Source organism: Equus przewalskii, chromosome 2 (genome assembly GCF_037783145.1).
Source record: "Equus przewalskii isolate Varuska chromosome 2, EquPr2, whole genome shotgun sequence".
NCBI classification, from domain to species: Eukaryota; Metazoa; Chordata; class Mammalia; order Perissodactyla; family Equidae; genus Equus; species Equus przewalskii.
Window position 1 is genome coordinate 60,284,967 of NC_091832.1, and position 12,408 is coordinate 60,297,374.

Sequence of the window (12,408 nt, forward strand, 5' to 3'; positions counted from 1 at the left end):
TTCTAGGCCTAGTCATTTATTTTGGGAGGTGTATAAAGTTACCATGAGTGTTATTCTTTAGGAAGCTTAAGGATTACCCAAGAATAAAAGTAAGTTATTTTCTAGCTTCAGAGAATCCTTTAAATAATATTAAAAATCATCAAGCCAATGCTACTGTTGGAGTTAAGGATGTTATTTCACTTTCAAGGTGCTGAGATTCCAAGAGGTAGTGTTCTTACAGTGTAGCCCCAGCTCTTCCCCATATGCTCGTTCAGCAGCATTCTTATCAGAATTGGGAATGTAAAGTTGATCATTAATATTCTGAGGCCTAGCCATCTTGAGAATGTTTAATGTGTAGCTTGCAACACTGTTGTAGCTGATTTTGTATGTATCTGGTTATTTTCCAGGAGTAGACTAATGCCCTCTGAATAACAGGAGGTCTCTTTAGTCTGAGGGCATCAAAATATTGATTGGTACATGGTGCACTAATTGTCCCAAAGGGACTTCCCCAAATACTGAGCTTACTCTTAGGTTGTAATTAGACCTTGACTGGTAATCATAAATAGCCATTGCATGGAGCTTAAAATGACTTGGTTTTGGTGAAAGATAAGTCAGCAGCTAAGGAAGACTTTACTGGGTATCATAGTTTTTATTCAGTGACAGTCCTTTCATATTACTTGTACATTCTTCCCCTGTGCACATGTTGACTTGTTTTTTAAACTTATCTGTCTAGGTTTGGAGCAAGTATGTGAAGAAGTTGAGTGATTTTGCTAAGCCAGAGAATATTGACTCGGCCGTGCAATGCCTGAACGAACTTATAACCAACACCCTACACCACATCCCAGATGTCATCACCTACCTTTCAAGACTTAGAAACCAAAGTGTTTTTAACTTCTGCGCTATTCCACAGGTTTGGAATGGGGCTATTCTTGTTGTATATGGGAAGCAGAGGCTAAAGGGAATGGTGTGATGGGGGTGGATAAAATGCCTTTACTATTTTGGTCTGCTGTATTCAAGGATATGGTTCCTTAAAAAGATGACTTTATTTTCTTTTGCTGGGGGGCAAACAGTGTTCCACAACACCTCCCCTTTGCCCCACAACCACCGCACTCAGCCTCGAGGTTAAGTCTGCTCCTTTCCAGAACCTTCCAGAACTTTTCTTCCATTAACTATTCTGAACTAGTTAGATCCTTATCCTCACAATTAAATATAGGGCTTTGGCCTGGATTTATGGCAGTGCTGAATAGGGCTTTGGCCTGGATTTATGGCAGTGCTGAGTGCTTCGTGTAGGTGAAGCTGTTATCAATAAAGGTCTTAATGAAGCACCACTCTCCTTTTTACTAGAACCTGATCCTATGGACTTAGCCCCTCAATATTCTAAGACTACACTTTTTAAATGCCTTTCCCAATTACTTCAATTTTTAACTCAAATAAGTGAAGAAAGTCATAGGATTTAACTGATTTGGAAACTTGGTTTGGTCTTGTTCTAAGGACCAACCTTGAGTGGTTGTTGGAACTAAAATCTGTGTGCCTGACTTAGGTTTCCATTTATCCTAGAAATAATTTACATTTCAGCTGGGAAACTACCCTCCCCTTTTCTTTTTTTCCCCCCCATGTTATTTTTTAATGTGTAATGATTATGTTCGATGTACGAAAAATAGAACAAAATAGAAAATTCTTTCCAGATATTATTTTGAGACATATTTTTCAGATCTAATAACTCATTGCTCTAGCATGGAAAATGTTGCATTGGCTTGTGTTTGTTTTTTCCAAATAAAAAGGAACTTTTGTGGCTGAATTGCAGAGTTATTTAAGACTGCAAAGACCCCTTTATTCTGTGTGTTGTTGAGAAAGGAGGAGTGGGAAAAGTCAAAGTTTTGACGTCCTTTCTTCATGGGTGTTTTTTCTGGTTAGTTACATCTTAGCTCTTTGGCGCTTTCTCATTCCACAGAAGGTTTTCTTACCTTTTATGATGCTGATTGCTTACAGCACTGTTTCTTACTTTTTTCATGAAATGAATCAGTGTTTTATCTCTCTCCTTATTACCTGTAGGTGATGGCCATTGCTACTTTGGCTGCCTGTTATAATAATCAGCAGGTGTTCAAAGGAGTAGTGAAGATTCGAAAAGGGCAAGCAGTGACCCTGATGATGGATGCCACTAATATGCCGGCTGTCAAAGCTATAATATACCAGTATATGGAAGAGGTGGGTTTTTATTTAACTACCTGGATAATTTGTAGCTGTTTTTATGATTTAAATAATGTCAGTATTTAAACATTTTGTATTTGGATGTCAGATGATCCTAACAGCTCACTCTGTTATGGCGTAAAGAGACAGAGTTGGTATCCTTTATTAGGAAAAAGTATATGCACAGGGAGCTGACTGTTCTGAGCTGCACACACAGTACCCTGATGTTAGAGGCCACCTACCCTTATTGTTTATGGGTGAGGAGTGTGGAACTGCAGCCTGTGTATGCTAATGCACTGTCCGACTGAGTGACTCTCAGATCCCAGTCCACATTTCCTGACACCCAATCCAGTACTTTCTGTTACATTATAGCCCTCAATTGAGAAACCACAGTAGGGCATTTCAGCAAAGGGAAACCATCAAGTTACAATTATTTTTAAATTTTCTAATGCAAATCTCATTTTTTAAATGCCAATGCCATCCTATAAACAAAACATCCTTGTTCGAGTCAAATCTCCAGCTGTGGAGGGTATGACATCTGACTAGGTTCAAAAGAACTTTGTCTTAGAGGCTGGAACTCTCTAATCACCAGGCCTTAGGGCTGTGGTTCTCAAATGGAGGTGGTTTTACTCCCTCTCCCCGGGGACATTTGGCAATGTCTGGAGACATTTTTGATTGTCACAACTGGGGCGGGGGGTGCCTACTGCCATCTGGTGAGTGGAGGCCCCGACATCCTTAGGTGTATTCTTACTGCAGATTGAAATACTACAGAAGTACATGACAGCATAAAAGGACCCCTCCCGCCTCCCTCCCCAGAGATCACTGCCGTCCGTAGATCGCTCTGTCCTTCCAGCCCCCGGTTGTGCCTTTACACGGAGGTGATTTGTAACAGCAGTTTCATCAAAACAGAGTTCTAGAAAACACTTATTTCCTCTGATTTCTATACCACATCCCCTTGTATTTCCTCCCTGTCTTCTCTTTGACAAGTTCTGGACCTCAGCATTGCCACCAGAGGCACCTATAGAAGGTATAAGAGAAGACCACATTTATCAAAGTCCTAAAATCCCTTTAGTGACTAGATGAAAGTGTCCAGCCATTGACCAAAATATTGCTACCGCCAAGACTCAGGACAGTGTGCTTAACCATATAGCCAGCATTTATTTTGGGCTTCCTATGTGTCTGGCATACAACCGAATAGGTAGGTACTATTAATATCAAGGAAACTTGAGGCCCTAACCCCATGGCTGGAGCTATAACTTGGACCCACGTCCGGCTGACTTTGGAGCCTCTGTTGTTCACCACGATTCTGAGGGGTTGAATTACTCTTTCTAAACTGAATACTGCCATTTTAGGCACAGTTTCTCCATTTTATATAAATTAGAAACGTTTTATGTAGTATGTAGTTCAGAGAATATTTTAGCTTTGCAGTTTTATTCTGAGTCCTAATTTTAGAAAGCCATTTTTTAAGTGTTGTAGGCAGTTCTATTACTATATTAAAATTTGACTTCTAGTGTTCCTCTTGACTACTGGAATTAAATCCTAGTTGTGATTCACAGTTTGACTTAGGGCAGGGGTAGGCAGACTACAGCTGGCTGACCCCGTTTTTGTAAATAAGTTTTTACTGGAACACAGCCACACCTGTTTGTTTACATGTTGTCTGTGGCTGCTCCCCCAATACAGAGGCAGAGTTGAGTAGCTGCTACAGGAGGTGCCCCACGAGGCTGAAAATATGTTTTGGCCCTTTAAGAAAAAGTTCGCTGAGGGCCCCGCCCTGTGGCTGAGTGGTTAAGTTCTCGGAGCTCCCATTCGGAGGCCCAGGGTTTCACTGGTTCGGATCCTGGGTTGGGACATGGCACGGCTCGTCAGGCCATGCTGAGGTGGTGTCCCACATGCCACAACTAGAAAGAACCACAACTAAAAAATATACAACTACGTACTGGGGGGATTTGAGGAGCAAAAGCGGGGAAAAAAAAAAGATTGGCAACAGTTGTTAGCTCAGGTGCCAATCTTTTTAAAAAAAGAAAAAGAAAAGAAAAATTTTGCTGAGCCCTGATTTAAGGCATCCGTTATTTTGTTTCAAGTTACTCCAGTGAAACTCAAGGTATTTTGGAAGAAATGCTTAAGTTGATTTGATTCAAAAAAATCTCTGAAGATTGCTGAGTCTCAAGTAATAGAATGTGGAAATGATTTCAATGTCAGCATTAAGGACGTTTTGTAAATAAATTTCAAGTTAAAACTTTTTGTATGACGTCTACAAGTTGTCTGGCATCCACGTACTCACACTGATCCTATTTCTCCTCACTGACCAAGTGTGTCCTTGGCAGTAAGACAGGAAGACATTTCTTCCGTCATGTCCCTGGCCTTACTGGTCGAGGCAATAATGCACCTGCAGGGGACTTTCAAGATCTCCTTGTGCAGCTCTCATGGTTAAAAGAAGAGTTGGAGCGAAGCCCAGATGCTCCTGAGCAGGTGGACGCTGCTCCTCAGGGCACTCCGTCCTCTGGAGCAGCCTCAGCTTGGAAGGGGCCTAGATACCTGTCAGCTGGGGAGAAGTGCAACCAGCTATTTTGAGACAGAAACAAATGCGCAGGCAAACAGCCAGAAACCTTATTTCCTTCTCTGCCAAAGTTAATTCCTTGGCATGAGCAGTCTTTTTCAAGCTGGCGGAGTTTCCTGTCTCACTCTCGCTGTGGTTAATGTAGGGCATCGCCATGCTCTTCAAGCCCTATTTATTCTCTCCGCTCAGAGTGTGGGCCTCTGTCCGGCAGCTTCTGCGTCCCTGGGAGCTTGCTGGAGTCTCCGTCCCTACTGGAACCGCTGGATCAGAATCTGCCTTTACCACGACCCCCAGGGATTGCTGTGAATGTAGCGTTTGCAAAGTACTGCTCTGTGTCCCAGCCTCTCACTCTCAGCTGACTCCGCCTTTAACCATGTGAGGAAGTGCGAGGTTCTACGTTGGGAGCTCCCTCCACTCTTGTCTGTGTCTGCCTCTCGCGTGCAGGCCTGACTCCCAGGTCCACACACTCATTCCCTCCTGTCTGCTCAAGATCCGCCCTCTTCGTGTGTCTAAACCCTTTCTCTTCCCTGCGTCATTCCTCTCAGTTTATGTATGTGCTCAGGTCACTCACTTCAAGAGGTGACGGAACCAGAGATCTTCCTGCGTGTGAACTCGCCTCCGCCAGCTCTGCCCCGTCTCCTTGCCTTCACAGCTGAGCTTCTCCAAAGAGCAGCTGTACTTAATGTTATTTATTCATTCCCATTCTGTTCTCAACTCACTTCCTTCTAGCTTTTGTTCTTACCTCGTCATTAGAACTTTTCCTACTGAAGTGATTTGATGACCTAATTTACAAATCTAATAACCAATTTAAAAAACTTTTCCAAGATCCCACTGTTTCATTTGACGCTGGATCTTTCTCTCCTTGAAGCCCTTTCCTCCTGTGGCTTCTTTGACACCTTCCTCTGGTTTAACCTCTTAGCTCTCTGTCTACTCCTTTCCCTTCTTGCTCCTTAGCTGGTATTTTCTTGAGTTCTGTCTTGATTTTTATTTTCTCTCACTACACACAAGCTTTCTGGTTCTCTCATGTATGGCCATGGCTGCTGCCTCCACCATGTGCTCGTCACTCCTGACTTGCTTCCTCCAGCTCAGACCTTGGTCATGAGCTGCTGTTGTTGCTGTTAATGACATCGCCATTCACCTAAGCATGGAATCCGGATGACCCGGGGGGCGTCCCAGAGTCCTCCTTTATTCTCCCTAACCCTGTGTAGGAATCTCCATGTCCTGCCTCATCTACCTTTAGGCTTTCTATACTCATCAGAGTTCTGTGTGCGTTACCCTCTGACTGAGCAATCTAGGACTTTCCCTACAAAAAGAACCAGAAAATTGCGAGGATGCTTATTGTAGCATTTTGTCCTCAATCCTCATGGGGAAGGAATTGATTAAATTGTAGTACATTCATACTGTGTGGCTTGTGTTTAAAAAACATGACATCATTTTGTAGGTTCTGGCATTAATAAATGTCTATAAATTGTTCTGAGTGAAAAAAATCAAATTATAGAATATGTTTATAACCTGTTTTTTAAAAATAAAATTTTAGATATGTATAATTTTATATGCATAATTTAGAGTTGCATATATTTATACATTATAATATAGTCATATATAGAGTACATAAAATATATACATGATATTTTATGTGTTATAGATAGGCTTATATGGGCATAGCAAGAGGTATAAAAGTATACTAGTATATTATGTTATTATGTCAATCTATAGGGGACATTTTATACATTTATATGTATAGACTTACTAAGGGCATAGCGAGAGGAGGTGTGAAAGGAAGGATGCCAGCCTGTGGCTGAGGTGAGTAATGTAAGGGAATTTTGACTTTTTACTTTATTTCTATATTGCTTGTTTTTACAAGCATCATTCCGTCATCTAAAGTTGTTTCTAAGGAAATTAAAGAAGAAACTGTGGTTTCATCCCGGCTCTGTTTTTCTCCCCTGTTGCTGTCCTTTGCAGCAGACTGTTAGATATTCGGGATCGTTAGCTCATTCCTGGAGGCACAGTCTTTCGTTTCCTTGTTATATGAAATTGTAGCTGGGCTTTTTTCAGGGAGGAGGAAGGGTGGCAAGAATATATGTTTGTGGGGGCTGGCCCCGTGGCCGAGTGGTTAAGTTCACGCGCTCCGCTGCAGGCGGCCCAGTGTTTCGTTGGTTCGAATCCTGGGCGCGGACATGGCACTGCTCATCAAACCACGCTGAGGCAGCGTCCCACATGCCACAACTAGAAGGACCCACAACGAAGAATATACAACTATGTACCGGGGGGCTTTGGGGAGAAAGAGGAAAAAAAATAAAATCTTTAAAAAAAAAAAAGAATATGTTTGTGGAAAAAATACCTATTATAAATGAGAATTTGGGGGGGGGGAGTGTGTTTTTAATGCCTGCTCTGTCCTCCTCATCCTCTTTGCTTCCTCTCGGCTTGGACCATTGTCACCTCCCACCATATCACCTCTTACTGATTCGTCAGTTTGGGTCAGTAGACGTTTACGGAGGCCCGCTGTGTGCCAGACGCAGGGCCAGGCTGGAGAGAGCAGGCTGAGTAAGACATGGTGCCTGTGAGGCTTACAGTCTAGTTAGAGAGACAAATACAAATAGATAATTTCAGAGTAAGTGATAAGGAAGGAGGATGGACAGGAGAGCGGCGCTTGGCCCGACCTGGGGCTGTAAGGCAGGTTTTCTAGAAGATACAATACCTATGTTGAAACTTGGGCGATAGGTAAGAGTTAGCCAGGTGAAGGACTGTGGGAGGAGCATTCCAGCAGAGGGAATGGTGTGAGTGAAGAAAGGAACAGAAGCGTGCAGAGGGTGGTGGGCAGCAGCAAGGGAGGCTGGAGAGCAATGGTGGGCCCCATCATGGGCGGCCTTGTGCCTCACATTCAGGAGCTCAGACCTTACTTGGCAGGGGCTAGGGAGCCAATGAAGTTGTCAAGCAGTGGTTTTCCATCTCTTTGGGGACAGTGTGGAGAACAGATGAGTGGATTTAAGGGTTCAAGCATAGAGGCAGGAGTTCAGTTTGGAGGCTGGTGTAGCTCGGAGGAGAGGCACTGAGGGCCTCACCAGAGGCAGTAATGATAGGCATGAGGAGGGGGACTGGGAGGTCTGTGGAGAGGGGGAGGAGGTGTGGAGGAGCGAGGACTCTAGGATGACTCTTAGGGGCCCTGCTTCTGCTCTTGCCTGCCTTCCTCTCCCCTGTTGCCTGTACCACAGATTCGATCTCGATTCCCTGAGCTGCGTTTGCCCAGTCTTTCCAATATTATTTCCCTTCTCCATGTTACTCTGCTTCAGGCTAATCAAACTGTGCTGACATTACCAGGTGCCTGTGTGCGCCTGGCCTTGTGAGGTGTCGGGGATGCGACAGTCACTGAGAACCTGGGTAGCTCCCCAGGTGCCACACGTGCTCAGGCCTCCCTGCTTGCTCCCGAGGATGGGCTTCAGGATTACACAGGCCTGCAGTGACATCGGGCCTCCTTAATGGAGTGGCTTTGGGTTATTACTTTCGTGCTCTCTGAACCTCAGTTTCCTCATTGGTAATGGGCATAAGATACCTCCCTGCTTAGGATCGTCGTAAGAAGGAAACACGGAGGATGTTTGTAAATTTCCCAGGACTCAATAAGTGGCACTGACTATTTTTTCCTCTTTCTCCAACAGATTTATCATAGAATCCCCAACTCAGACCCATCTTCTGGTAAAACAAGACAGATCATCTCCACGATCAGGACACAGAATCTTCCCAATTGTCAGCTGATCTCTCGAAGCCACTATTCCCCCATCTACCTGTCATTTGTCATGCTCTTGGCTGCCCTGAGCTGGCAGTACCTGAGCACCCTGTCCCAGGTCACAGAAGACTATGTTCAGACCGGAGAACACTGACGTGGAACCAGGCTGGGGGCTGAAGTTCACCATGACATGGATTGACCTTTTCTTCATGGATGGATATTGGCTTCCCCTCCTTTGTTTCCCTCCTGCTTTAATCCCTAAAAGAACTCTGTGGGCTTGGACCTTTCGAAACTGACATGCAGTTGAGAAGAAGATGAGAATAAAAGGGAAGGATGTCTCATCCTCAGCTACCTGGGGATGCTTGTGGGTGGTGGCAGCTCGCGCAGGGGCTGATGGCAGAGCACTCGTTGCCGCGGGCTTGGGGAAATAGTTGCATATGGGACTGCTGAGAGGTCTTCTTTAGTGTGAATCCTGGCTACAATTATAATTAAATGTATTTCATTTGAAGCAAGCTTTGAATACCTCTCCTAATAGAAAATGAAGGGAATTTTCTTTCTGTTCTATTCCTATTTTTCTCGTCCTTTTTTCTTCAGTTGATTTGGATGTAGTAGATATGAATGTTCATAGTTCTAGGTAATATTCCCACCCATGTTCCTAAGAAATGCAGACTGTCTTCTGCACATGAAGGCTGGGAATTAACTTCTGGGTGTTCTGGTGTTATTTCCTCGTTTAAAGGGAGTTTAGCTTTCAGAAAGAAACAGCAGGATTGCCTCTGGCCCCACTATAGAAAATTGGTCTCCAGTTAAGGCTGATGTTTTTGAGAAGATTTTTATAATAAAGAATTGAATTATTCTGCATTTGTCAAGGGCAGTTCACTTGAAAGCCTGGATGGGCATGGCATGCGTGGAACTCAAGAATGGAGTTAGTGACTGATGGATGGCTGACCGTCTGCTGCCACCACGAAGCCAGCCAGAATGATACTGAGGGGCACAGCTACCCGGCCCCATGCGCCTGTGCCTGCTGGAAACAGCGAGTGGCCACATGGCCTCACTGCCCCACCTTGTGACCTGCATCCACTCTGCCAGCCTACTCGACTTTTGGCTCATTCTCTTAGCTGCGTTCTGAAATTTTATTGCATTCAGAGTTGTTTTTCAGCTTTTCCTTTTTTTAAATTACCAGTTTATACACCGAAGTCTCGAGAAAGGTAAAAGATGTTCTCCAGTGATCGGTTTAAAAGCTGAATGATGCTTCGCCTAATTCTCCTAGCAGGGCTCACCTCCCTCTTTACCCCAGCACAGCCAAAGTCTGTGGTGTCCTCTCCCCCAGCGACTCACTGAGATTCTCGCCTCGGACAGGGATGACATGGCCCCTCGCTAGGGGTGCGTTTGCAAAAGCCCCTTAGGCTGAGAATCAGTGTTGTAGGGCATTGAAGTAACTTTCCAGAAGCCATTAATGCTCTCAGTATATATCATGTATAGTCTGTTCCTTGGCTACAGTCCTTTGTGTACAGGGACTTAATCATTGGATTTGAGGTTTTTTCTAGCAATAATGTTGGATTGACATTGTTGCACACACCCTCACTGATTGTCCTCCTGTGACCACTGTTGCCGTCTGACGCAGCTGGCTTAGCCTCCGTCAATGGAGGCTTCAGTTAATCGGTTCCTTTGAGGCTCCGTCCCGGACAAACTTGGCACCACGCTGAAGCCAGAGTAACTTGCCACATGCCACTGTAAGCCAGACTCAACAGTAATTTCCCAGGCAATTTAACCATCAAAACTTGATTGGAGATTCCCAGGAAGACTGTTGAAAATTTGTATGTTGAAATCTAAGGTCAGTTCTGCTAAAGTTCACTTAGGGCACAAGACACCCTGGCAGAAGGAGCCTTGATCTGCGGTGGACGAACTGGAAGCCTCTCTCCTGGCTCAGTCGTGGCCTGTGGGACCTTCCAAGCTTCCGTGTGGTCTAGGTGATCTCTTAGGTCCCTCACAGCCAGAAAGCTATGTAATTTTCACTATCACGGGCTTGTGCAAAGGTCTTAGCTCTCATGCCCTCTGCTAAGCTCTTTGGAAGACTGTTTCCCTCATAAATATGTTTCTCGGCTAAAACTGCCACATAAAATACAGGAGGCCCAGTTGGACTTGAATTTCAGATAAAGTGCTTTTTTAGTATAATGATGTCTCAAATATAGCATGGGACATATTTATAATAAAAAATTACTTTATCCAAAATTCAAGTCTAATGGGGCATCCTGGATTTTCATTTGCTAAATCTGGCAACCCCACCCTCTACTCCATTTTGAAGGTAATTAAATGTATAGCATTGCTGGCATAAGTCTACTTGATTCCTACTTACAGTGGAATATTTTAAGTTTTCCTCAGAGGAGCAGCTGACCCCTCTGAATGTAGGGCTTTAAATGAAACTCAGTTACAACAGATGGGAGCAGGAGCCTGAGCTCTAGGTTTTGGGAGCTTCTAGAGCTCTAGCTAAACCTGCACACACGCACACCTCCTTTTGGTAAAGTTCTCGGAGCAACTGCCTGGAAGCCCCGTTTTTCTGTCTACTGAGCCATTTCTCTGGCTGGAGGGGCTGTGTGACTAGGGGAGGAGGAAAGATGGCTGCCATTTGTTAATAAGCATTCTAGGTTATTAGCAGTTCTGGAGGCAGAGCTCTAAGGCTGTGGTTCTCGAATTTTAGTGTGTATCATTAGTGCCTGACGGTCCCAGATTGCTAGGACCATAGACTTTCTCAGTAGGTCCGGGGAGGTGCCCCCAAACTTGTGGGGTTTTTCATTGTTTTTTTTTATTGAGTTCATAATAGTTTACATCACTGTGAGATTTCAGTTGTATATTATTTCTTGTCTGTCACCACATAAGTGCTCCCCTTCACCCCCTGTGCCCATCCCCCAACCCCTTCTCCTGGTAACCACTTAACTGTTTTCCTTGTCCAACTACTTGTTTATATTTCACATGAGTGAAATCACCTGGTGCCAAACTTGTGGTTTTTAACGAGCTCTCAGGTGATAACAAATGCTGCTGGTCAGGAGAGCAGTTGGAGAACCACGGCTTTATTTAAAGAATTATCCTTCAATCCTTCACTTTAGTGAACATATGAATCACCTGGAGTCTTGTTACAGTACAAATGCCGATGCAGAGGTCTGGCCCCAAATTATGCTTTTCTAACAAGCTCTGAGGTGATGGCAGTGCTGCTGGGCTGTGGACCACTTCCCGTAGCCAGGCTCTGAATAGTTATCTGATGCATATTAAAGAGTGGAAAAGCTTCAACTACCTATCTTTGCTCAAACTTCTAAATCTGAAATGTCTAAAAATATGCCCTTCTCCAGGCAAAGAATGAAAAGGCACTGTCACTTGTCATCTTGTTTGGACAGGCACCCAAGGAAAACTTATCACCTAGGGAATTGAACTGACGTGACGAGGTGATGACTGATGGGGTAATTTGAGCTTTATTAAAGTGCTGACATCGATCCCAATCATAAAATCCCTTTTATTTTGTTGTTTTCTAACAAAGACGCCTTAAGCCAAGTGTGAAGATACCCCGAAATTCATTTTGGTCCTTCATTTAGCACATGTCTGCTGGGGTGATGATGGAGTTGCAGGTGGGCACATGGCGACGATGGGGGAAAGCAGTATCGAAATGGAATTATTCAACTCAGTTTGGGAGTGGGTAGAAATATCCCAGAACTTCACTGAAGTTATGAATGTATTCTAACTGGAATTGTAAGAATAAAGTGATTACAAATTTGTGGCTTTGGTCACCCTTGTTAAGCACTTCACAAGTGCTATGATATTTCACCAATTTTCCTACAGTGTTCACCAGGTGTTTAAGAGTTTATCTGAGGTAGCTTCTGATTCCTAACTTCTGAGTCAAATCAGAAGTCAGACTTTCCAAGCTTTTGGAAATAGTCCAACTGTTGGTTGGGGAAGGGAAATAATTGAGGTGTTGACA

At 44.0% G+C, this 12,408-nt stretch overlaps 1 protein-coding gene across 2 annotated transcripts in view; it reads left to right on the plus strand.

The window, feature by feature from the left end:
- Positions 1-9,302, plus strand: part of FDFT1 (farnesyl-diphosphate farnesyltransferase 1) — a 35,164-nt gene extending 25,862 nt beyond the window's left edge. For both annotated transcript variants that reach the window (XM_008531032.2, XM_008531031.2), the window contains 3 exons: positions 713-889; positions 2,032-2,184; positions 8,377-9,302. In XM_008531032.2, the coding sequence (XP_008529254.1) occupies positions 713-889; positions 2,032-2,184; positions 8,377-8,598 (552 nt within the window). In that variant the 3' untranslated portion in view covers positions 8,599-9,302. The remainder of the gene's footprint in view (positions 1-712; positions 890-2,031; positions 2,185-8,376) is intronic.
- Positions 9,303-12,408: the final 3,106 nt, after the last annotated feature.